Below are 27,864 nucleotides of genomic sequence, written 5' to 3' on the forward strand. Positions count from 1 at the left end.
CTTACTGACTGTTGGCAGCTATGTTCTATACAATGATTGTAATCTAACACATGTAACAAACATAATAGTGTCAATCAACTATTATTAAACCTCTGATGACTGCGGAGATATGTCTTTTAAACAGTATAAACAGACTGACTTTGAAACATACCTGACCACAAGGATGAGTTAAAAATTCATTATAAGGGTACAAGGGACATTGTTTATGAAACATTACTAGATCCTCAAGTGTCCCATAAATTCTTGTATCTCCTGAAAGTTTGCATTGCTGATCCTTCAAAACATCGATCATAAAATGTCTGTAGCGATCTGCAGCTCTATAAAGGTAAAAACAATACATACAGTATAATTGGGCTACTGTCTTTACAAAATACACACCTTTCATTTTGCCTTAGGGCTTTAATGAAAATTAAGAATATATTTTATGCTGCTATTTAAATGTAAAAATCTACATAGCAAACGCAGACTTAATACACAGTGAGTCACTTGTATAGCTCTGCCCTAGTTTATATTCTGCATTATTTCTGAGCTTTAATAATTTAGAGGGTTATAGTGGAGGGATTATAGGGGCTATTATTCATGCTGTTTAAAAAGGACATTTCTCAAGGGCTCCCACCTTTTGGAATTACCCTCTATTGAGTATTGATCGAACTGTATTACTTACAGGGTTGTACAGTATATTTAATTGGCATAACAATTAATCCAAGGGTAGACACCTTATCTTCTTTTATTTGATTTTCCTTTTTAAACAGTGTCACAGGTAACATGACCCATCAGAAAATATATGAAATACTGCTTTATCACAACCATAGTTCATACGTCTTATTACATGCTGCCACTGTTTTTTTTACAAGTTAGTTAGGTATGTATTCTTCCCTCTCATTTACAAAGCTGCAAAAATACACAAATGGTTCCTGTGCTATGAGCTATATATCTATCCAGCATTTGTAAGTTAAACACTTGAATTAAGCGCATTAAGATAACAGCAACTGCAGGGATTCCATGTTTGTACATTTTCGGCTGATTATCTGGAGGCTACAGAGTCTTTTAGCTCCATAACCTTCAATTTTTTCAATGGGACACCCATTGCATCATTTAACTGCACTATGTATGGGAAAGTGCATTACGGTACATAAATACTAATGTATAAAAGAAAGAAAGAAAGTTCTAATGTCTGCTTAATGTCATGGCTTATTGATGCCATAAAGGAGGCTTCATCATTTATTGAGAAAAAAATATATATTTACATTATTAAAGGTATAGTCCAGGGGGTAAATGTATTTCGCTGCGTTTTCTACAACTCGCCGGTAAATTTAATACGGCAATGTCATTAAGTGCAAGTTTTGCCCTTAAAGATATTGCCGTTTAAATCTAGCTGTCAAAGACGCTGAATATCAGCGAGTTACAGAAAGCGCAGAAGAATACCCCCAGGAGTGATAATAAGCATGATCATACCTTAGTCTACAATTCTACAAATAGTCCGGCAAAGTGTCTGAATGGAGGCACTTTCAAAAACAGAATGTGGTCATGCATAGACCAAGGTTTTATAGGCTCATTTACACAAAAATAATTTGCTGCAAAGTCACATTTATTCCAGTTTACAAAATAAAGTTATAACCTGCTAACGGTTGGTCTTAAAAGTGCAGTATTGCTCTAAGATGTTGAAATTACAAACATAAAAACTTTGCAGTGCATATAAGACTATCAAAACCACCATTATAAATGTATGGTTATGATTTTGCTCAATGGTTGAAGTGGGCTGGTATGTGGTGATGTGCTATATCGCCACTTCTCCTAATGCTTTGAGTGTAAAATTATCAATGTCATTCAGTTATATTCCTATTATATTTACCATACCACCATATCTAAATTTCCATACTACCACTTCTAAATTTCCACTTCGACTGTTGATTTTGCTATAACTTATTGTAATTTAACCCTTCGTCATATTGTAAGTTATAGTGCTAGATAATAAAAACCACATTACCTGTATGATAAACTGTACCCAATCCTGCTTTCACCAACTCTGACAAGAAAACATCCAGGAGTCTTACCCTTTAGTAAATCCTCTGCATCCCTATAATTACAAAAAAAACATGCTTAACAAGATAGCTGTTATACATATTTAGATTGACAAAACTGTATCAATGTACAGGGGGCAGAATGAAAAGCTTGGGTGTAGCTTGACATGAGAAGGGAAGGAAGAGATATCACAAATTATATTTAACATTTTTAAATGTCATTTTATATGGTTCTTGCTGAGTAAATAAAGTATGCTCATATACCCACAAATGTAACATGTTTAATGATAGTTTGGTTACTTATGCAAAAAAAGATCAACATTTAATAAAATATTCAAATTATTTGAAAATAAATTGAAATAAACATTATCATTCTTCTTAGGGTGTCTTTTTTCAGTAATTTTTTTTTTTTAAGAAATACAAGCTTGCACTTAATGTAACAGCCAAGAAAAAAGGTAAACACGTGGAGTATCAGATAAGGCTGAATATTATTTTCAGTGTATGCCAAGTGAATATCTTACATACATACATTAGTTAAATTACAGAAATACATTTTTACAATTAGGTATAGACATGTCCAATGAGTGAATTTAGTGCGCAAGAGGGCAGGACACAAGTCTCAGAAATCCATCTGGTATGTCATTGGCTATCCAGGAAAATGCATCATAACGCATGATAAATTAACTCTTTATTTTAGTCATTTGACATTTGTCTATTTCAATTACAAACTATTAGGGATGCTTTACACTTCTAATAAGAACACATATATAATTTATGTCCATGGAAGTGTGTATGTAAATTATTTTAGTAACAAAAGTTAGTGCTGAATAGTAAAGGTACAGCATACGTGTATCAACTCCTTTGCAACCCATTTTTCAATTTCTGTGCTTACTGCACCTGATCCAAAAGCTGTCTCATGGATGTGACTATAGTTCCCTAATTACGTTTCTCTAAAATTCCCACTTAAATGTTAATGAGGGAAAGAATGTTAATAATAGTCTTTCTAATTCATCACAACAGAGATGGCAAAGGAAATATGTTATCAAACACATGCTGCAATCTCAGGTAAAACTTGTGACCCCAGCATATTATTATTATTATTATCCTTTATTTGTTAGGCGCCACAAGATTTCCGCAGCGCCGTACACCATACAAACAGTACACTATACAGGGTGAAACAGTACAAAACAATAAACAGAGATACCAGTACTTCAGGAACTCCAGGCAGGTTAAAGCAATAAACACGGAGCAGAAGAACAGGTGAGGAGACAGGAGGAAAGAGGGCCCTGCTCAAGTGAGCTTACATCCTAAGGGAGGGAAAACAGAACAGGCACAAGGGGAGCCAGATGAGGCAAGGGAGAGAGCGAGTGGAGGAGATGAAGGGGTTATGCGGATGGTTGGTAGGCTTTAAGGAAGAGGTGGGTTTTCAGCGCACGTTTGAAGGAGTGTTGACACATATGATAATGTTAATTGTTAGTGAATTAATCATGATGTATGAGGACAGGCAGCTGTACCAAGTCTGGCTAGTTGTGACCATGTCTGTTTTTTTTAATTTGGCAGATGGCCACTGGGAAATATAGCAGTGAGGAGCTTTGTTTCTCAATGGCAGTCTACAAATACTCCATTCATTTCTGTTCACTACTGGGTGTATAATAAAACACTGTCACCTTCTTTTTTGCATACATATTTCTACACCATTTTACATTTACAACCATCTCTTCCCATTAGGACTGGTTTATGACTTTATCATTTACTAACTGCAGGAATCCATAGCAACCAATGGAGTAGTAGAAACACAAGGCGATGTTTGGTGGACATTTCTAAAGACTGTCAGTATATTTGCTTACTAAATGTAAGGTACCATATTTCCCCATGTATATGACGCTCCACTGTATAAGACGCACCTATATAAATCATGTGAAAAAATTGAGGATAAGCATTATCCTCAATTTTTTCAGAGTAATTGTGCAGCATATACAAAGGAGAGACAACGCTATAGTCAATTCTGCCTTACCCTGTCAGATGATTCCTCTGTCCGGTAAAGTCGTCTTTCTTCTGTCCGTCTGATCCTGAAAGCCGCTTAAGGTCCACTTCGTGATGACCGGATGTCCTTTCAGGATCTTGTCAAGGTCCTGAAAGGACCTCGACAAGGACAGAGGAATCATCTGACAGGGTAAGTGCTACTACCCCTGTATAAGACGCACCCAGTTTTTAGACCCAAAATTTTGGGGAAAAAGGTGCGTCTTATACATGGGGAAATACGGTATGTTGCTTATCTATTTCCTGCTGTATTATGCTTGCACATGTTTCCTGTGCGAATGGTTTTTGATCGATGGCCAAGGGTAACTGGCTATTTGCAGATTGTGTTTACAAAAAAAACAGTACCATTTTAAACTGTAATTTAGTGTTCATTCAGTCATAAATATTTTAGTTGTTTAGATTAAGGCTACTTTGAAACAGGGCTTAGTTTGCTATTATTTTGTATAAATATTACTTAGGTACTGAATGCCTGCCTCTAAATCACATCTTCAGCCTATCTCTATGCACTCACACATTCCCATTCCTCATTAAACATGCGCTCCTCTTGCCAATCCTAAAGAAACCAACTCTCGTCCCAAACTCTCTCTACAGCTACCACGCTATTTCTTTCCTAACCTTTGCCTGCAAACTACTTGAGCTGCTTGTGTACAATTGCCTATCTCACTCCCTTCTTGATTCTCTGCAATCAGGCTTCATTGAAATGTATTTCCCCAACATTCAACTGAGACTGCTCTCACAAAAGTTATCAACAATCTACTTAGAGCCAAGTCTTAGTGTTATTTTTCCATACTCATCCTCCTGGACCTCTCAGTAGCTTTCAAAAATGTTGATCAACCTCTTCTATTGTACCACCTTCACTCCATTAGCCTTTGTAATACGGTTCTCTTCTCCTTCTACCTATTCAACCATTCCTTCAGAATCTCTACCTCCACTCCACAGTACATTTTCACCTCCACTCCCATTATCTGTTGGGTTCCACAAAGCTCTTTTCTGGGCCCTTTGGTGTTCTCGGTGGACACATCTCCTTTTAGTGAACTAGTCATCACTCACACAGTCCTGTCATCTGCACCTTCAAAATATTGCTCGAATGTGCATTTTTGTTACGCAAGATGCAACCAAACTTTTATCCGTTCTCTCTATCTTCTACATCAACTACTGCAATCTCCTCCTACATGGCATTTTCCTTACCAATCTGTCTATACTGTACTAAGTGTTAAAATAAGACTGATTTTCCTTTCTTACCACTTCACATTCGCTGCACCACTTTGCAAATCCCTATACTGGCAGCCCATAGCCTTCAGAATGGTTGGTGTTGGTGATTTTAAAAGTGGGAGACAATGACAATGATTTATGCTCCTATGTTTGCAATTTCTCACCTACTTGGAACATCATTTTTAAAAATGCATTTTAAAAATAGTTTTATGTTTTGATCCACCCCTTTTAATTAGGGAAAAAATTTCATACACCTCTCCGCTTTCAATATACATATTTGTTTCAATGTTGATTAGTTCCAAGACCACATTTAATATTTCACTACTTTGTACCTATATTATGTGACCAATGCAATCGCAAAATGTATTTGAGATTCTTACTTTCTTGTGATGACACCATGAAACCATTCAGGGATTCCATTTTGTAAAAACCATTGTGATTGTGTTTCAACGAACCATTTTACCGATGGTTTGTTTTCTTCCATTTCTTCTTGAAACACTTAGGATCGCACCACCAACTAGAAATACAGAACAATATTCATATAATGCATTTTTTTCCAAAATAGAGCAACTCTAAGCTCCTACCAGTAGCACTTTAGCCTAAAAGAATGTACAAAATAACAAAATGAAAAAATTCCATCGCATATAATCTTTTTACATGATATGGAAAATGGATTAGGTTGAACTAAGCTGCTTTATAGCTGGATGATGGGCTATATTAAGGCGCTGTAATTAAGCAACTATTTTACCCTATCAGGAAAAAAGTAGATTTTTACACCATACATAATTTTCATAAAACGTAATATAATAAACAGAATTTTGGAGTAATTTCTTCATTGTTACTGAATTTCTGTAAAAGGGCCTTTAAGTTTTATATTCACAGATTAATCCTGGGGGAGGGGTGTCAATGACACATCAGATTTTCATATACGACTTTACTTGTTTACAAAGACATAAATGAGACAAACTATGTAATTGAATTTTATAGCTGCACCACAACACTAATGAATGAAGTACTATCAGCTGGAGTGGTCAATACGAAAAGAAAGCCAATCAGAAGCGGCTAGATAGTGCTGCTGGTTAGTTTTTAGATGCTAAAATGAACCATTGCCTGCTATTTTCATTTGTACATAGACTATGTATATTTCAAATCACAAAAAAATATAATTTGTGCCAAATTACGATGAGTTTCTAATAGACTACTTTCAATTGCTTGGACAAACCAAGTAAAATAAAAGACTGTAAGTCATTCTGCACAGAGAACCTATTCACTCTGTCTACTGACATCGATTACATATGGCAAATAATTCCATGACAGGCCAGTCTTTTCTACTAATTCTAACACATGTTATTGTTGAATTTTACACACCATTATCAGTTCATCTTGAGCATTTCTTCCACAAATCAATGCTTATATAAGTAGTTTAGAGTGTTGTGGTGATAGAGTTAAAATAAAATATGAATTATCATGGTGGAGGTGCAATAAAAAAATATGAATGTATATAAATGCCTGGAAACTGTGACATATATTTTCAGCTCTGCCAGGTGACCTGGAACATGTGACCTACTGGGTGGTAAGGAAACTGTGACAGTTATTTGCAGCTCTACCAGTTGATCTGGAACATGAGAGCTGCTGGGTGGTCTACAAACTGTGACAGGTATGTGCAGCCACATATATCAGCGCATTTTGCGGGGACAAAACCTAGCAATGTAACTTCGATGGAAGAAGTTATACATGTATTGTAGAGTATAAAGAAATTTTTTACTTCCTTTAATAAAGTGATTGATAATATAGTTATTTATTCATTATACTTCGTTGTTACAATTTCTACATGTAATGAAGTGTAGTAAAAAGTTATTCTGTTAGTAAAATAATTTAGTAATTACATTTCATTTAAGGCGGCTACCACCGGGCTTCTCTAGTTGCTTTTATTTTGTTTGTCATTTATTATACTCTTTTTATTACATGCAATGATTTGTACCTTTTTATATTATATCTAAAGCTTAATAAGTTTGTCCTTGTTACGCTAACAAATCCATCTAAGAAAAGAAGAATGTTTGGCTGGGTTTAACCTCTTGAATGCTAGGGTATGCTGTGTTAACCCTTTGATTGCTTATATGTGTTAATCCTTTGATTACTTGGCCATGTTAACTCGTTCAATGCTAGTATGAAGTGGTAACTTGTTTAGCTAACAAAGAGCATAGAGAGTGCCAGCATGTACATTTGTGTAACAGAGACTTAAGGTTGTATTTCCCTAATATAGAAATACAGGGCAGAGCAATTATATGTGTATGAATGAGAGAAACCTGTTTTAGAGAGCGTTTAAGCTAGATCTGTAACCTGTGTGAAAGGGGAGGGTGAGGTTGAGTGCTGAAATCCTGTTTAACCTCTTGCTGTAACACATCACAAATGTAGCGAGTCTGTTCGTGATAAGAGCCATGAGATGTCATCTTTGTCAAATCCACTGACTAGGCAATAGGTAAATGTCTATTATTTCCAGGAATAGTCTATTTTTACAACCAACAATGCTCAAAGTAGAGACAATATCAAGGGAAACGGAGATACTCTTACTTATCTTTACTACGCCAGACTAATTGACCTGTGCATCCTATTACACATGACAGAGGAGTTTCATGGACATATCAAGGTATGAGTTCAAAGATCAGGAGCATTTGAACAGGAATTGGAATTCCAACAATACATCCGATGCTTAATGGAGCACAATGAATGTTATGTGCATGAGCCTTATCTCCTTTTGACACTGACATATAGTGCACAAAAAGAGATTTGAGAAAGTTTCAGCAGGCATTATATTCATGTACAGAAAGATGGTACATGAGACTGTAGCTTCTGGAAGAGTATTGAAAAGGTTTGTTTTAACAGCCACCTGAACAAATCTATACTAGACACTAAGGGCCTGATTCATCAAGGAAAGCAAAATAAACACAATTTGCGTTTTTTTAAATTGGACGGAAATAGCATACAGTTACATCCCTATTCAAGCACAAGAAGATCTCAAGAAACATTTCTAGTTGAAACTGGGTATAAGTACGCTCTGCTTATATGTCATTTGCCATATGCAGGCAGACACAACACACTGCAGGATACGCACAATACATATGTGCAATATAAAGTCCCATAAGAAAGTACAGACAGAAGAAAAATTATTAAATACATTAACACCTGTTAATAATATAATCATTAATAAAAATATATGAAAAAAAGTGTTTATTTTTACTTTTTGTTACAAGAAATACATATATCAGGATGTTCTTAATGCCTACTCTACATAAAATGCATTTCTACTGTTGTTCTTAATAGCAAAAATACATTCTGGCATGCATACTCGACCATGATCACTATCACTCGGCACTTATAGTACACCAGACCTTAGAGATGCCCAAAGCTTGAATCAGACGCTGCTGCATGCATTCAACCTTGGCACGCCCTTAGTGTACATTCACTATGTGCATAGGCCCCTTCTCTCCCTCGTTCCGCCTTTGAAATTGTAGGCAATCGGAAGTGTTGTTTGCGTTCGAAGGTGACTTGAATGCACTCGTGTTCATTGGCATAGAGCATGCACAGTGCAATTTAATGCAAAATATGGTATTTTTCAGGATTTACGTTCCTTAATGAATCAGACCCTAAATTTATGACACTTACAAGCTGCACTCACAAAACACACTTAATTAAGAAAGTACCTTTCTGACATAAACATACATAAACATTGTGTTCACTCCAGTGGTGTAAAATTGTAAAATGTGCTGGAGATATACTATGTCCCATGCACCCACTGTGGAGGGAGCACATGCAGTATACTTCAAAGCTTACTCGGTTTTTATATATATATATATATATATATATATATATATATATATACAGGGCTGCCAAGAAGAATTCAGGGCCCGGGTACAACAAATTCATGGGGCCCCCCTCATAGTGAAGTAAGCCCCAAAATTTTTTTGCGCCGCCTTACGGCGGCGCAAAAAAGATTAGGTATATGGTCATATATTCAGGGGCGTGGCTAGCCAAACGGCAGTGCAAAAATTTTGGGAGGTGCGGTCATGCATTTGGGGGCGTGGCAAACGTGCCATTGGGGCGTGGCTAACATAAAAACCACTAGGCTCTCAATTCGCCGGAGCGTCACATATGTTTAAGCACTCCTGACTTTCAGGACATCTACCACCACAGGGTAGTATACAAACAATGCAGTGTGTACACAAACAGTTCAGTCTTGGCCTACACCTTACATTGGACACAACATTCACCAAAAATTGGTATTGTCCCTACTAGAATCACAACATTTCACACACTGTGCTGCTCTCTCCTACCTGTTCTTCTCACTTTCTCCACCTGTGGCTGCTGCTTTCTTTAGTTGTGGCTTGTCCGGATCCAGAAATGTTGAAGGACCTATTTTGAAAAAAAAATGGCTACATTTAGAAAATTACAGCCAGCCCCAGCGTTAAATCAATAGCACCCACGATTAATAATTAGGCCTTCCTCCAGCTCCAATATTACAATAATGTGCCCCTTCATCATCGCCATGCCTTATGATCACACTGTGCCCTCCATGCTGTTTTTGCCCCCTTCATCTGGCTCCCCTTCATCAGACTATACTATGCTGCTCCCCCCCTTTTTCAATCCCACTGTGCCATGCCTCCCCCCCCCCTTTGTAACCCCACTGTGTCATGCTGCCCACCATTTTTTAACCCCACTGTGCCATGCTGACCCCTGTTTATTAACCCCACTGTGCCATACTGCCCCGTTTTTTAACCCATCTGTGCCCCTCTCATTTTTTCACCCCCTCTGTCATGCTGCTTTCCCATTTTTTAACCCCTCTGTGCTTCCCCCTCAATTTTTAACCCCTCTGACATGCTGCTTTCCCATTTTTTAACCCATCTGTGCCCCTCTCATTTTTTAACCCCTCTGACATGCTGCTTTCCCGTTTTTTAACCCCTCTGTGCTCCCCCCTCAATTTTTAACCCCTCTGACATGCTGCTTTCCCATTTTTTAACCCCTCTGTGCCCCCACTCATTTTTTAACCCCTCTGACATGCTGCTTTCCCATTTTTTAACCCCTCTGTGCTCCCCCTCATTTTTTAACCCCTCTGACATGCTGCTTTCCCGTTTTTTAACCCCTCTGTGCTCCCCCCTCAATTTTTAACCCCTCTGACATGCTGCTTTCCCATTTTTTAACCCCTCTGTGCCCCCACTCATTTTTTAACCCCTCTGACATGCTGCTTTCCCATTTTTTAACCCCTCTGTGCTCCCCCTCATTTTTTAACCCCTCTGACATGCTGCTTTCCCGTTTTTTAACCCCTCTGTGCTCCCCCCTCAATTTTTAACCCCTCTGACATGCTGCTTTCCCATTTTTTAACTCCTCTGTGCCCCCACTCATTTTTTAACCCCTCTGACATGCTGCTTTCCCGTTTTTAACCCCTCTGACATGCTGCTTCCCCGTTTTTAACCCCTTTGACATGCTGCTTTCCCGTTTTTTAACCCCTCTGTGCCCCCCCTTATTTTTTAACCCCTCTGTCATGCTGCCCCCCCGTTTTTTAACCCCTTTGTGCCCCCTCATTTATTAACCCCTTTGTCATGCTGCCCCCCCGTTTTTTAACCCTTGTGCTCCCCCTCATTTTTTAACCCCTCTGTCATGCTGCCCCCCCCCCCGTTTTTTAACCCCTCTGTGCCCCCCTCGTTTTCCTCCCTTCACTTACCTTTTCTCCTCTCTTGGTCTTCTCTGCTGCTCTGTGCTCCATTGCTCCAGACTGACTGAATGCTGGGCATGACATGATGACATCACACCCAGCATTCAGACAGTCTGAATAGAGCACAGAGCAGCAGAGAGGAGGGATGCCGGCTCCGCGATCAGGTGAGTATGTTTTTTTTTTTTTTTAAACTAGCCTGCTCCCCCCACCAACGACCGAGCCCCCCCCCACCCCCCCCCCCCCCCCCGCCAAAAAAAAAAAAAATTTAAAAAAATCAGCAGCGCAAGGGCCCGGGCCGGGCCCCCTGACATGCCGGGCCCGGGTAATTAGTACCCGCTCCCCCCCCCTCTCGGCGGCCCTGTATATATATATATATATATATATATATATATATATATTCTATCAGCAGCATCCTTTGTAGTTTTCAATCATTACAAGTGTCCATCTCGTGTTCTATTATGGTTACTGTTGTGTGATCACCTTTATCTGTCCCAGAGCTATTTTTTATCTTCTTGTGTTCAAGGAATTGCTGCACGTGTAGGTTCATGTGAGCTCAGGTGAATGAGGGCGAGTCATTCCGTATTTTTGGAACATTTGTGAACAAGGATTGGTAAGGGTATGTGGTGAGATGGGAACATTTAGCAAGATAATAAAAGGCTTTGATATCATAACCGCTCATCTCATTAAATGTTATTTGTATGTCATTTGGCTTGTTATTTTAACTTACTATATGTTACTCAACATTTCCACAAGCTAATCTACAAATGTATTTATATACTCTTATGTAGTCTTAGATATTTTGGAATATACCTCTTCAGTTGTTTCAATATTTGTATGTTTATCTTGTAGCTACCTCTCATTAAAATGAATATGAATTTTCCATAGTAATGTGTGGCTTTGTGGTTCGTGACTTTTTATAACAACCTGTACTGTATACTATTTTATGTATTGAAATCCACCAATATATGTTTAAATACAGCATGTACATGTTTTGTTTTCCAGAACTCATAAGCATAAAAGGATAAAAAGCGTTAATCCTTTTAAATATTATATATTGCTAAATATGTGGAGTTATAGGGTACATTTTTAATACATGGGACAGCCTGGATAAAAGGTCAGCAATCGCAGTGACCATGCTTTTCAAATTTGGTTGCAGGGTCATTTCACATTAAATCAACATAGGGTTTCAAACTGACCATCTCAGATTATAATGAAAATCTTAGGCTGATAAGTATACTGGTTTTGAAGTCAGATGCCTTTAAAGCTGCAATGTTTTAAGAAAAAACTTGCTTTTAATGTTTTTTTTAATTGTATTTGTAGCTCACTTAATTGAGCTAGAGAGTTGGGCAAGGTCTCATTTTAAACCTCTTTTTATGGGCTTACATAACATATTTAATACAGCATTATGTTTCAATAAAAATGAAAAATGTTACATTTTCAAAATTTTAATTTCTCAAAAAGCCATATTTTTACATTTTTGAAAAACATCTCAAAAATTGTTCATACTGTTGTTAATAAATCCCCAAAGTTTTATATTGGAAGCATGATGGGATCATCTGTTACAGGAGCTTTAATTAAACATTTTATTGAAATTAGAGAATGTAAGGTAGAATTTTTACTAAAATTGTGTTGATTTGAAGTGGAATGACCCAGCATTCCTTCAAGCCTGGGGCATTATACACCTATGATTTTTGTCAGTATGTGATAGTGGTTAGTACATACCAGCTATTAAAAGCATGTCATGGAACTAGGAAGTTGTGAAATATCATGATTAAGTGATATTTCTGATATATGTCACCTGCTTGCTGTATATATGCACAACTTGTATTTATGACAGCCACTCTAGATCAACATAAGTGATGTACTGATAAGAAAGCTGTATTATTTTAAATGACTAAAAGCTTTACATTACTTATCTTGATTTTCTTAATGAAATGTTGGTTTTATTGTTCATATTGCCTTATTATTAGGACAGCCATCAGAAGGGTAAAATCGTAATTTTTCTAAGGATAACAGCTTGTCTGAGACCCTGAAAATGAAAGGCTTGCTAGTTATATAATCAATGTTGCTTTATATGAGTGAGAGTGTTTGAAGAGCTTATCCAAAACTAAAGGTGTTTGAATTGAGAGATGGTATAAGGGTGTTTCTTTTCCGTTCTTGAAGCATATCAAAGGAGATCTGTGACGAAATGAGTTTGATAACCCTGTGAGCATGTCTCATTTCTCACATAATGTGGATTATAGTACTTTTTATAGCCCATGCTGTTTGTTCCCCAGCTCACCAGACTACAACTGCATTGTCCAATAACATGTGGCTAAGGGGACATTGTAGTTCAGTGTACATATGTATATTGTTTATTGTATATTGATAACTTGAAGTAAGGTTGCTATTCATTGTCCTTAAGCCGAAGCCAGGGGGATTGTGGGTAGGGATCAGGTTGCCAAGTGCTGGAGTAGAAAAACTAAATAGTGTCCATTGTTCTCACCAGGCTAGTCCAGAGAGAGGCTATCTAACAGGGGAGGTTCTCTGGAAGGACAGCTCATCTTCACTCCCCTGTCCAACTCCCCTAGTCCAGCACTGACCAATGGTTAAGTAGAATAGACACAGGGGTTTGCCCAGGGAGGGGAAAGACTGTGTAAATTAGACCTGTGATATATAAGGAACAACTCCAGGGGGGAAGGGTGTTCATGCTTGGATTTCATTCAGGAAGGTGCAAGATGGAGTTTTGAATTGTCGTTTTCTAACTCGAGTCTATATATGCAGCTGAGAGGGATCCATGGGTCATGAAGTCTGGACAGCAGGTGACTATAATTCCTGAAGCTATTGGGGTAAGGGACAGATGATGTGGTAAATCTGCCTGGCATTTATTTACTGTGTGAATATAATATTCTAGTGTTGTTTGTATGACAATAAATATACTGTTGTATTTTTATAACTGCATTTTGCCTGAGTGACCATACGAATCCTAGAAGGTACTGGGTAGCACTGGGCCAGATATACCCGGTATCTTCACATTTTTGGTGGCAAGCAGTGGGGTCACTCAGTCCCAGGTTCTCTCTGGGTAGAGCTGCAGGGGAACTGTATCGTGATACATTCCAGGGCTCTGCAAAGCAGTTAGCACTAGAAACCAGTTACCACATTATCCTGAACTTACTCCTAAAGACTTTAAGGTAGAGAATGTCACGAAAAGCGTTGTGGGCTTTAGGCGAGGGAAGATGCCGCCTAAGTGCCGATTTGATAAGGGGAAGCGCACCCCGCCAGAGGAGAGCGGAAGATGGAACCGTGTCTCAAAGAGAGGAAATCACAGTGAGGTGATCCCTGGAAGTAAAATGGGTGTGAGCTCTAGGAACAAGAGAGCAGATCACAGCCCAGTGTCGAAAAAGTTCCCAAAGGAAGGGATGAAGCAGTCTAGTACACCCAGGAGAAAGGTGTACTGGGATGAAGGACAGTGGGAGTGTCTGCAGGATGGGGATATGGATGTGTTGCACCCCCCACCACAATGCAGCACATTTTGGATTATTGGGATGAGGAGTGCCCAAAGATTATTATGTGGGAAGGAGCCAGTCTACAGGAGAAATTGGAGAACCTGCAGGCCCGGTGCTCCCATTAGGCAAGGTTAGGCAGTTGCCTAGGGCGCCGGGCTCTGGAGGGCGCCACAGAATTAAAATTACTTAAAAACTGTGCGGCGACCGCTGACCATACCTTTCACGGTCACCGCACAGCTTCCGATAAATCCACGGGGAGGGGAAAGTGGCTATGGATCACCACCGCAGCCTCTCTGCTCCGTCTCCTCCCCTGCACTCACTGACTGTCGGGCGTGACATCATCATCACGGCCCGAGGAGAGGGGAGGAGCAGAGAGGAGCAGCTTTATGGCAGCAAGTAAAGGTAAGGAAAGACGTGGGGAGGGGGGGGCGCGGATTATGAAAGTGTGCCTGGGGGGGTGGATTGTGAAAGTGTGCCTGGGGGGGCGCAGATTGTGAAAGTGTGCCTGGGGGGGAGGGCGCAGATGTGAAAGTGTGCCTAGGGCGCCAAGGACCCTAGCACCGGCCCTGAGAACCTGTTGGATGTGTTCCTAATGTTGAAAGAGGAGGCACGTGCCTGTAATTTTCAGGATGAACCAGAATGGGATGATTTTACACATGAAGTTATTTGTACTATGCAGAATCTGGCCAAGGGAGAATCCAGATACAACAATATTCAGCGGTACAAACCAGATGGAAATGGACTATTACATCACAGTGACATCCTGATGAATCCCCTGCAAATGTACTAATAGAATCTGTCCCATTAGCAGATTCTACAGATCCACTAGAGACAATGAGTATGGAGGAGCTGATAGTGGAATGCCAGATCCGGAGTGTACCTTACCTGTACTGCACGCACAGGGATTTCCTCAAACGACTTTTAAAAGATCAGGAGAATCCCATCAATGCCTTCAGTGTCTATAGGAAATGGATGCTCACTTTGGGTCCCCACATACCTCTCTGGGAACAAATGCAATGTCTGCAACAGAGTTTTGAAGAAGCAGAGGATGAGGTATGGCGACAAGGACTTAGGGACACTGAAATGTGGCAGGATCAGTGTTATCGAGTGAATACTGAAAAATGCCAATTGCAATATCTTTTGTCACACTCTAAAAAAATGGCTGCTCAGTCTGTTAATCAGGGGGAGGTCCATCCCAGTGGATTATACACAGTTGCCCAAGATACTATCTTGGGGGAGACTGGAGAAGAACTGCTTGGTGAGGATGTTGTACCTCTGACTACTCAAAAAGGATTAGGAGAAATCCTCCCATTTGGTGACTTGGATGGAAAAGAGCTACCAAAATTGGCAGATGAGGAGATGTTGACAGAGTGGGTATCTGAGAGGGCTCCAGAACAGCAAGATTCACCAGCCCCACAAGCATTCAACCATCGCACTCCAGTTCCAAATCTGGGAATCCAAGACCCAATACCAGAGGCCTGCACTGGACCATCCACTTTGTTTTGCTACCAGGAGGACAAGTCTGTGTCCAATGAGGATTCACACTACCCCGATGCGCCAGAGGCGAGGGCAGTAGTGTAACAGTTGGATGTGGTAGCAGGGGAGGGCAGATACACACCAACATACTTACAGGGGCACCCACATGTGGTTTGGGAGGGGGACAGAGGATTCCCCATAAGTAAAGAATTAATGGAGCCCCCACGCTTGCCTGCCACTGGGCAGTTGTCCCTTGAGTGTTTGGGGGAGTGGGGATTGGATCTTTGCCAGAAACAAACGGACAAGGAGCCAGAAAGTTTGCCTGCCACTTGGCAGTTTTCACTCGAATATGTGGGGGAGGGGAGCATGGTCTCCAGTAACAGAGGACAGGCCAAGGGACTATTTGCAGTTGGGCAATTAAGGGTGGATAAGGCACACAAGGGATGTTGGACTACAACTCTCCTACCATGGATGTGTGCACAGGAGTGGCCCAGTTTTTTTTGTTGTCTCATCTTATGACACAGGGCAGCATAAACCCCTACTCCAGCTGGGTGGGAAGATATGCCTGCAGCCATGGGACCCTGGTGGGAGATTGAGGAACTGTGTACTGCTGTCTACCTTGCCATCAGACCCAGGAGAACCCACAGCAGGCCAGAGATTTTGGACTTGGGGGAGAAAGGTTTACTTGGAGCAAGGGAGCCACTGGGGAACAAGGGCTAAAAAAGTAGGTGAGGTATATGTGACGAAATGAGTTTGATAACCCTGTGAGCATGTCTCATTTCTCACATAATGTGGATTATAGTACTTTTTATAGCCCATGCTGTTTGTTCCCCAGCTCACCAGACTACAACTGCATTGTCCAATAACATGTGGCTAAGGGGACATTGTAGTTCAGTGTACATATGTATATTGTTTATTGTATATTGATAACTTGAAGTAAGGTTGCTATTCATTGTCCTTAAGCCGAAGCCAGGGGGATTGTGGGTAGGGATCAGGTTGCCAAGTGCTGGAGTAGAAAAACTAAATAGTGTCCATTGTTCTCACCAGGCTAGTCCAGAGAGAGGCTATCTAACAGGGGAGGTTCTCTGGAAGTACAGCTCATCTTCACTCCCCTGTCCAACTCCCCTAGTCCAGCACTGACCAATGGTTAAGTAGAATAGACACAGGGGTTTGCCCAGGGAGGGGAAAGACTGGGGAAATTAGACCTGTGATATATAAGGAACAACTCCAGGGGGGAAGGGTGTTCATGCTTGGATTTCATTCAGGAAGGTGCAAGATGGAGTTTTGAATTGTCGTTTTCTAACTCGAGTCTATATATGCAGCTGAGAGGGATCCATGGGTCATGAAGTCTGGACAGCAGGTGACTATAATTCCTGAAGCTATTGGGGTAAGGGACAGATGATGTGGTAAATCTGCCTGGCATTTATTTACTGTGTGAATATAATATTCTAGTGTTGTTTGTATGACAATAAATATACTGTTGTATTTTTATAACTGCATTTTGCCTGAGTGACCATACGAATCCTAGAAGGTACTGGGTAGCACTGGGCCAGATATACCCGGTATCTTCACATTTTTGGTGGCAAGCAGTGGGGTCACTCAGTCCCAGGTTCTCTCTGGGTAGAGCTGCAGGGGAACTGTATCGTGATACATTCCAGGGCTCTGCAAAGCAGTTAGCACTAGAAACCAGTTACCACATTATCCTGAACTTACTCCTAAAGACTTTAAGGTAGAGAATGTCACGAAAAGCGTTGTGGGCTTTAGGCGAGGGAAGATGCCGCCTAAGTGCCGATTTGATAAGGGGAAGCGCACCCCGCCAGAGGAGAGCGGAAGATGGAACCGTGTCTCAAAGAGAGGAAATCACAGTGAGGTGATCCCTGGAAGTAAAATGGGTGTGAGCTCTAGGAACAAGAGAGCAGATCACAGCCCAGTGTCGAAAAAGTTCCCAAAGGAAGGGATGAAGCAGTCTAGTACACCCAGGAGAAAGGTGTACTGGGATGAAGGACAGTGGGAGTGTCTGCAGGATGGGGATATGGATGTGTTGCACCCCCCACCACAATGCAGCACATTTTGGATTATTGGGATGAGGAGTGCCCAAAGATTATTATGTGGGAAGGAGCCAGTCTACAGGAGAAATTGGAGAACCTGTTGGATGTGTTCCTAATGTTGAAAGAGGAGGCACGTGCCTGTAATTTTCAGGATGAACCAGAATGGGATGATTTTACACATGAAGTTATTTGTACTATGCAGAATCTGGCCAAGGGAGAATCCAGATACAACAATATTCAGCGGTACAAACCAGATGGAAATGGACTATTACATCACAGTGACATCCTGATGAATCCCCTGCAAATGTACTAATAGAATCTGTCCCATTAGCAGATTCTACAGATCCACTAGAGACAATGAGTATGGAGGAGCTGATAGTGGAATGCCAGATCCGGAGTGTACCTTACCTGTACTGCACGCACAGGGATTTCCTCAAACGACTTTTAAAAGATCAGGAGAATCCCATCAATGCCTTCAGTGTCTATAGGAAATGGATGCTCACTTTGGGTCCCCACATACCTCTCTGGGAACAAATGCAATGTCTGCAACAGAGTTTTGAAGAAGCAGAGGATGAGGTATGGCGACAAGGACTTACGGACACTGAAATGTGGCAGGATCAGTGTTATCGAGTGAATACTGAAAAATGCCAATTGCAATATCTTTTGTCACACTCTAAAAAAATGGCTGCTCAGACTGTTAATCAGGGGGAGGTCCATCCCAGTGGATTATACACAGTTGCCCAAGATACTATCTTGGGGGAGACTGGAGAAGAACTGCTTGGTGAGGATGTTGTACCTCTGACTACTCAAAAAGGATTAGGAGAAATCCTCCCATTTGGTGACTTGGATGGAAAAGAGCTACCAAAATTGGCAGATGAGGAGATGTTGACAGAGTGGGTGTCTGAGAGGGCTCCAGAACAGCAAGATTCACCAGCCCCACAAGCATTCAACCATCGCACTCCAGTTCCAAATCTGGGAATCCAAGACCCAATACCAGAGGCCTGCACTGGACTATCCACTTTGTTTTGCTACCAGGAGGACAAGTCTGTGTCCAATGAGGATTCACACTACCCCGATGCGCCAGAGGCGAGGGCAGTAGTGTAACAGTTGGATGTGGTAGCAGGGGAGGGCAGATACACACCAACATACTTACAGGGGCACCCACATGTGGTTTGGTAGGGGGACAGAGGATTCCCCATAAGTAAAGAATTAATGGAGCCCCCACGCTTGCCTGCCACTGGGCAGTTGTCCCTTGAGTGTTTGGGGGAGTGGGGATTGGATCTTTGCCAGAAACAAACGGACAAGGAGCCAGAAAGTTTGCCTGCCACTTGGCAGTTTTCACTCGAATATGTGGGGGAGGGGAGCATGGTCTCCAGTAACAGAGGACAGGCCAAGGGACTATTTGCAGTTGGGCAATTAAGGGTGGATAAGGCACACAAGGGATGTTGGACTACAACTCTCCTACCATGGATGTGTGCACAGGAGTGGCCCAGTTTTTTTTGTTGTCTCATCTTATGACACAGGGCAGCATAAACCCCTACTCCAGCTGGGTGGGAAGATATGCCTGCAGCCATGGGACCCTGGTGGGAGATTGAGGAACTGTGTACTGCTGTCTACCTTGCCATCAGACCCAGGAGAACCCACAGCAGGCCAGAGATTTTGGACTTGGGGGAGAAAGGTTTACTTGGAGCAAGGGAGCCACTGGGGAACAAGGGCTAAAAAAGTAGGTGAGGTATATGTGACGAAATGAGTTTGATAACCCTGTGAGCATGTCTCATTTCTCACATAATGTGGATTATAGTACTTTTTATAGCCCATGCTGTTTGTTCCCCAGCTCACCAGACTACAACTGCATTGTCCAATAACATGTGGCTAAGGGGACATTGTAGTTCAGTGTACATATGTATATTGTTTATTGTATATTGATAACTTGAAGTAAGGTTGCTATTCATTGTCCTTAAGCCGAAGCCAGGGGGATTGTGGGTAGGGATCAGGTTGCCAAGTGCTGGAGCAGAAAAACTAATTAGTGTCCATTGTTCTCACCAGGCTAGTCCAGAGAGAGGCCATCTAACAGGGGAGGTTCTCTGGAAGTACAGCTCATCTTCACTCCCCTGTCCAACTCCCCTAGTCCAGCACTGACCAATGGTTAAGTAGAATAGACACAGGGGTTTGCCCAGGGAGGGGAAAGACTGGGGAAATTAGACCTGTGATATATAAGGAACAACTCCAGGGGGGAAGGGTGTTCATGCTTGGATTTCATTCAGGAAGGTGCAAGATGGAGTTTTGAATTGTCGTTTTCTAACTCGAGTCTATATATGCAGCTGAGAGGGATCCATGGGTCATGAAGTCTGGACAGCAGGTGACTATAATTCCTGAAGCTATTGGGGTAAAGGACAGATGATGTGGTAAATATGCCTGGCATTTATTTACTGTGTGTATATAATATTCTAGTGTTGTTTGTATGACAATAAATATACGGTTGTATTTTTATAACTGCATTTTGCCTGAGTGACCATACGAATCCTAGAAGGTACTGGGTAGCACTGGGCCAGATATACCCGGTATCTTCGCAAGATCTTTGAAGACTAAAATGAACAATAACTTGGATTCACCTACATCTATAGCAAAGAAAATGAGCAGGGTAAGCTGAGAGTGTAGTTTCAGGCAAAATTTAAGTGACAGCTATCACCTCCCAAACTGCAGCATTTTAAAACTCCCTGGGGCTTCAATGCTTACACTCCTCATGCAGTGACTGCAGGAGGAAGCATATGGTGATACACAAACTAGGTTACCTGAAGAGACAAGGATCGAGCTAATGACTAATAAGCAGAGTAGATGTGGTACAGAAGAAGGATTTTAGATGGAAGTGCTGTGATTGGTGCGTATATCCATACACTTCCTCCTGTAATAACTATTTGAGAAGTGCAGATCGGGTGGTAATGTGCAATAACAAGCCATACCTATGTCATAAAGAACTTTTTCAGCTGACAAATTTTAACTATGAGTAGGAATATGTAAAGGAGGAAGGGGAGAAGTAGCAGACTGGAAGGGGGGCAGGGGTGGTGGGGGAGGGGGGGGGTTATACCAAATGGAGAGGTGCTGCAAGGAAGCTTTGTGGTGATTCAAATGGACAACAAAAATCAAAAAATGATGTCCGCAGATCACATCTTTTGTCAAAGGATCTGGCAGAGTTTTTAATTATACTTGTTATGTATTCCATGCCATGTGTCTGCTATAGCCTGTTAATAATAGATTGGATTGAAGTGGGATTGGGTTGTTTCCAGTCTGCAGCTATCTGAAAAGTGACAGCAGAGATTTTATGTTTTATTAATTTGTTTTGATAATGGGTTGCAGATGGTAATCTCAATGGGAGGAGGAAGAACTTGGGATCCACAGGGATGATAATTGGAATATTAAAAAATATTATATTGCATCCACCCAAAATATGAAGAAACCTTCATCATATGTCAGATGCATTCAGATGTATCTTTTTGAGCCTGGTCAGTACATAGTACCATGTATAAAGTAATTTATATACAATTACTTTGATCTGTACACAAATGGAGCTGAAGGTGGCATTCCTTCTAATCTCTGCTCAGTCCACATTATCAAGGGTCTCTTCAAGTTCAGCCTCCCATGCTTGTTCTTGAGGGTTGTGGGGAATTGGACTTGGGGTCACTAGTTTTGAGTATGTAGAGGAAAACAGCCCCATTGTGGATGCTTGTCTAAAACAAAGCGATTCAACAGCTGTTAGGGATCTGTGGATTTTGATTTTACTATGGAAGTGCCTAAGTTATATGTACTGGAGTTCTTATTCTGAATAACAAATTTAGATCGGATATCAAACAGAGGAAAATAAGACTCTTGGGCTATATTGTTCATATATCTAATGTCACTTGTCATCCATGGACAAAGTGAGTTTGGGAATGTATTTTTATAGAGTGATATAATTGAAGAGGGTTGAAGGGATAATGCATGAAAATCGTTAGCATAGTCCCAGATTGCCATGAAATGGGAGACTAGTGGGAGTTGTAGAGTGACTTTTGGGCACTGTGATCACAGGAGGGAGGAAGGAGAGGACTTTCCTAAACCTTCAGCCTCTAGTAGCTTCCATACTCTTGTAAGCCTAGGGTTGTTCTATATAATGTACTAGTAAGCTGTGCTGCCACTTAGTATTATTTAAATTTAGGAATGCTCAGACCTCTGCCTTGTGAGGACTTTTGCAGGACCCCAAGTCTTTCTGTAGGGCATTTGACTGCCCAAATAAAATGTGAGGTATTGTGGTGTAGAAATTTGTAAGCATAAGGGAGGAATACAGGTGGGAAAGGGTTGGAAAAAGTGCAAGAATATAGGAAGTACATTAATTTCTTTTTATTTAACTTTTTGTTAAAGATGTTTAAATATTAGCAGAAGGAAAACATTAAAGGAACAATTATATGCAAACACCAATAAAACTTTGAGGCAGCAGAAGAATCAAGACGATAGTGAGATAATAACAAAAAAGGGAAACAAGGAGATATATAGTGACAAATGTATGAGTTATAAAATTGTTATTGTGAAAATACTACAGATCCATGGCCATTTTTCATACTGAGAATACGGTGGAATAAATTTGAGTACAATCATTTTTATAGCGTTAATGCAGCCTATACAGGAAATAAGGTGATGGGACCAAATGTTGTGATCTGATTTAATCTGAGTGAGTAAGCGCAGGAAGTTTGCCTGAAAAAGCTGATGGTATTGTCTAGTGATGCAGAGATACTTCATTTTCTGTTGGTGCCACTTTAATGTTTATTCTAGATAGGCCTCATTGTATCAGGTAGATAACCTCCTCTTTCTGAGGATTGCTTTTGTAACCAAAGAACTAACCATATAAGTTAATTTCCTTTAGAAAATGTGGGAGGGAAGGGGCAGTACAGTAGCCAAGTGTACCTTACAGCACTGGGGTCATGAGTACAATTCCCGACCATGGCCTTATTTGTGTGGAGTTTGTATGTTCTCCCCGTGTTTGGGTGGGTTTCCTCCGGGTGCTCCGATTTCCTCCCACACGCCAAAAACATACTGGTAGGTTAATTGGCTGGTATCAAAATTGACCCTAGTCTGTCTGTCTGTCTGTGTGTGTGTGTATGTTAGGGAATTTAGACTGTAAGCTCCAATGGGGCAGGGATTGATGTGAGTGAGTTCTCTGTACAGCGCTGCAGAATTAGTGCCGCTATATAAATAAATGGTGATGATGATGAAGGGTCCACTAACTTTGTGCTCAGTGGTTCCCACATTTAACCCTGCTATTTTCCAATTGGATCGTTTTCTTGCAGCTAGGCGCTCTATGAGTGGAGAGAGGTGGCAAACATGCCTTGTGCGATTAGTGATCCCAAAAGAAAGTGAAGTCAACCAATTTGTAAAGACTGTTGCAGAGGGTAAGCGATATAGGGTCGATATCCTGTCCACAAACCTCCCCGAAAAGCATCAATTTAAACATGAACTGCCACAAAATGCAATCATACACTTTCTCAGTGTCTAACGCCAAGATAAGTAAAGTAGTTTTTTGTTCATGAATAGAGTAGGGATATCTGTCTGTAATAAGGCAATATTTTTGTCAGTTAAGTGCCCTCCACGCATACCGGAAGGGGGGTTCTGTTCTCTACACAGAGGCTGACGGAGCTGATTGGGGATTGAGCAGCCATTATGGTGAGTATGACTTTATGATGGTGCATAGAGGGCTCTATCACAATTTTGCTTTGGGTCCCAGACATTAGTAATGAAATGCATCAAAAGACACTTAGTTATCATTCTTGTTCCATTGCGCCAGGAAACAAGATTTTTGTTTGAAACAATGTTCAATTGAAATATGAACTAAAACAACTGCTGAATTGAATTATGAATTACTAAAAATCGTAGTCTCTCATGGGCACGGTTGCCTACATTTTGTTAGACAGTCGCGGCGGCCGCGGGCACTGCCGCGACACACATTACCTCTCTCCGACGTCCCTCCGTCGCCATGACGACCGGGACGTCACTTCAGGGCAACAGCCAGACGCTGAAAATAGGCTGTAGGCTGTAGGCGCTCCGGCAGGCTGAGTAGCCGGGCGCATGTGTGACAGGCCAGCCTGTGGGCTGATTAATCTACAGGGGCTGTGCTTGATTCAGAGCTAGGCTCTGATTGGTGGTCTTCAGTACTTAAGGCAGTGAGGTCTGCAGCCTCACTGCCGGTTATAGTTCCTGTGTCCAGTCAGCTTAACCTGCTCCCTGCCTTGTTCCTGTTTTTTGGACTCGCTGCTGATTTCCCGTGTATGACCCTTGGCTTGGATTTGGACTTTGCTTGTGCTTCTTGTGACCCCTGACCTCTGGCTTGAATACCGATCTCCCTGTCTTCTCGTGACCCATGACCTCTGGCTTGTATACCGTACTCCCTGTCTGCTCATGACCCCTGACCTCTGCTTGGACCCCACTACGCTTGCCTGGGTTCTCCCCAGCCGGTACACACTTCACGACCCTCTGTCAGTCTGCGGCCCAGTCTGTCCCCACCATCAGGGGCTCCAGTGAACACCTGACTGACAGAGTAGACTCCGGGTTGAGTTGTGCCGGCTGGAGGGGTTCCTAACACATTTGTTGTACTTTTCCCAATAATGTACAGAATTGCAGAGTATAATTGTTAAAGCAAAACTAAAACACGGAATGAGTGACATAGCACTCATCAAGTGTCTTTTATGCCCCTGTGGCACCCCCACATGTACCGCTGGCAGCTGACATGTTAAAGAGGCAGTCAGCTGCTTCTTACATGTGAAAATGCCGGCTCCTGCTCTTCCACATTCGTTTTACGCTAGGAGTATAAGGCTTGCTTATAATATCATAGGAACAGCAGAGGATGCTGCCCCACCTCCCGCCTGCTAAAGTAAGAAGGGCACAACTTCCATGTTTTGCCACCTTGAGTGCCACCATGGATTGCACTGACCCTGAGCAACAAGCAGGGTAACATAAATCAAACAAAAATAGACAGATACTTGCCGCGCTAGATAAAGATAGCAGCTAATATAATGACTGTGACGATTCCACCCACGATCCTCAAAATACCACAAGTAACACCAAAAGATCAGTCAAAACACAAAAGCGCTCATCACCAGCACATAAATTGAATGAAATAAAATATAATAAACTTATAGGGTAACATGTTTGTATTATTTTGTTAGAAGTATAATCATGTATAACATCATTTAACTGCATACTTTAATGTTTATAATGACCATAATGTTTGTGCGTGCTTACGTGGCAAGAATTTAGAAAACAACTCCACTGAGGTAGGGACTGATGTGAATGTTCTCTGTAAAATGCTGCGAAATATGTTGGTGTGCTGTAAATAATGGATAATAAAAAAAATAAATCAGGTATTTAGAACTGTTGACATGTATTGTTATTTGTGTACCCTGCCTATTCCTCTCATGTATATTATTTAAAGATGCAAATAAAGTTACATTATCCTCATGTAGGTAGACACCCTTTACTGTAATTGTAAATTATACAGATATTATAAGTGACAGAAGAGTTCTGTGACCATACAAAGACACAAGGCCATATTGATTTATAATAGACAGTGCATTATTCCTTGTAATACACGTTTTCATAACGTATACTACATGACATGTGAAATAATCACTTATAAATGCTGACATCAGAGCTCACAACTTCTAGATAATACAGGAGTTTATATTTACAACTATTATGGAAAAACATACACTGTATGAAAATAATATGTATATTAGTATATGTATACTGATTTAATTGTTAAAATGTACTTTTACCTTGGTGGAAGAGTGTGCTGCTATATCCTGCCAAGTTCTCTTCCAGGTGAATGAGTAAGTTTCTATTCTCGCACCTGGAAGGGGAGAGGTTCACGCCTCTTTTCATCCTGAATGATAATGCACTGAACAAACAGGTGGAGCAGGAAGCAAGGTGAGTGCTGTTGCAGAATCACTGGTTGAAAACTGAATATGACGGAGTTCAATTATGTTAGCATGTTACAGCGTGCCAATTTCTTGTCATACAATTTGTCCATTTGTAAATAAATGATTCACAACACTGTGTTATATTAATCTTCAAGAAATTTAAAATAGCTGCCAACATTATATATAACAGATGCCACCTGTCCCAAATTTTCAGGGACAGTGACAGGTTGTAAAGCTTTGCCCTTGAAATTTAGTACCCCTGGAAATGTCCCTGTTTTTTAATATTGACTAATTACACTGTGCAATATCTCTTGTTCTGTATATTGGAAATAACTGGATGCATTTATCACTAATAATTATTATTCCCTGGACCTTCAAAAATAATATTTATGCAAGAGGATTTTTAAATATAATATATAAAATTCTGTTCACTAAACATGGCATAACATCAATTGTAGTGTTGGCGTTGGCTCTCTCGATTATATCGTATGTGAAATGCTGAAATGCACCTGCATAGTAGCAAAGCAATCCTGAAAATTATTTTAAAATCCTACCAAATATGTGTGAGTGAGAGTGTGTATGTGTGTATGTGTGTATATATGTATATATATATATACACAAACAAAGGTGGCGCCAAATTCCAATAAAGTCCCAATGTAGTTCATAAATTGCACCCAAACACTTGTAGTGTACAAGCGGCAGCTGTATTGCAATCATTCGGATGGAGGGTCCGTCACGGACATTCTAAAAATGAGAAGAAAGCAAAGTGCCTGATAGTGTAGTATTTCTGGAACTATAGCCAAAAAAAAGAGGTGATATGATATATGCGTACCGGATATTTTCTTGATAAAGTGTAGTAAAGTTGTGATCTTCACAGACTGTACCTGGATATAGTCCAGGACTCCACATCATATGCAAAATACATGTGAAAGACAACAATTGTGTAGTATTGCTTAGGAGTAAATCCCAGTAATAAAACACCTTGTGATTATGTTTATGCGTACCAGATTAAATATAAATATCGCTTATCCGTAATGATGTACAAATGTAGGACCTCTTGATGTCCTTTTTATCAGATAGATTCTTGGTTGGGTGTATAGCAGTAATAACCTTCACAAACTGCACTTGGATACTATCCAGAACTCCACACCATATGTAGAAAACATATAAAATACACAATAGTGTAATCTTGCTTCAAAGTAGTTCCCAGCACCAAACACCCCGTGAATGTGTTTATGCGTACCAGATTGTAGATAGGTATCGCTTATCTGCAGTGATATTCAGATCTCAGACCTCTTGAAGTGCTTTTCACCTCATAAAATGAGATAAAGAAACTATGTCGTGTAGTATTTTTTACATCCAATTTAATAGTGTCTGGGTTTCTTTAGGACCTCTGTGTGTAGTGATATACCCATGCAGTCCTGCAGAATAGAGTACACAATGGAAAGTCCAGAACCCTGGGTTCTGGACTGTTTGGACCCTTTTCATTGTGGACTCTATTTCGCAGGACTGCATGGGTATATCACTTCACACAGAGGTCCTAAAGAAACCCAGATAAGCCTTACTTTATTGTCATAAATGTGAGTGTATTTTATGTGGTTCATTATTAAATTGGATGTAAAAAATACTACACCATACAGTCTCTTTATCCCATTTTATGAAATGAAAAGGACTTCAAAGGGTCTGAGGTCAAGAGGTCTCCCATAAGGAGAAATGAACACTTTTTTTACATTATTTTTGTTTGATTGAGGAAAGTAAACTGGTGTTTTTAGTTACATTCATATAGAGATGGGCGGGCTCGGTTCCCCGAGATCCGAATTCATCCGAATTTAGCCTATCCAAGTACCGAGCCGAGCACGCTCGGTACTCTCCCGCCCATTCAGATTCGAAATCAAGGCAAAACGTTATTGTGACGCATTCCTATTTCTGAGCTCG

The 27,864-nt window shown here is 40.7% G+C and overlaps 1 protein-coding gene across 5 annotated transcripts in view; it reads right to left on the minus strand.

Moving 5' to 3' along the window:
• LOC142149753 (hematopoietic SH2 domain-containing protein homolog) overlaps positions 1–25,882 on the minus strand; it is a 44,251-nt gene extending 18,369 nt beyond the window's left edge. Inside the window, exons 1-5 of one of the 5 annotated variants that reach the window (XM_075205080.1) lie at positions 25,786–25,825; positions 9,605–9,683; positions 5,654–5,790; positions 1,988–2,077; positions 152–317 (exon numbers count right to left, since the gene is read on the minus strand). In XM_075205080.1, the coding sequence (XP_075061181.1) occupies positions 152–317; positions 1,988–2,077; positions 5,654–5,757 (360 nt within the window). In that variant the 5' untranslated portion in view covers positions 5,758–5,790; positions 9,605–9,683; positions 25,786–25,825. Of the gene's footprint in view, positions 1–151; positions 318–1,987; positions 2,078–5,653; positions 5,791–9,604; positions 9,848–10,989; positions 11,046–25,252; positions 25,338–25,785 lie in introns of those variants that run through there. The other 4 variants (XM_075205088.1, XM_075205073.1, XM_075205057.1 and 1 more) reach the window with 4 other exon arrangements.
• Positions 25,883–27,864: the final 1,982 nt, after the last annotated feature.

Source organism: Mixophyes fleayi, chromosome 1, assembly GCF_038048845.1.
Source record: "Mixophyes fleayi isolate aMixFle1 chromosome 1, aMixFle1.hap1, whole genome shotgun sequence".
In the NCBI taxonomy this organism is placed as follows: Eukaryota; Metazoa; Chordata; class Amphibia; order Anura; family Limnodynastidae; genus Mixophyes; species Mixophyes fleayi.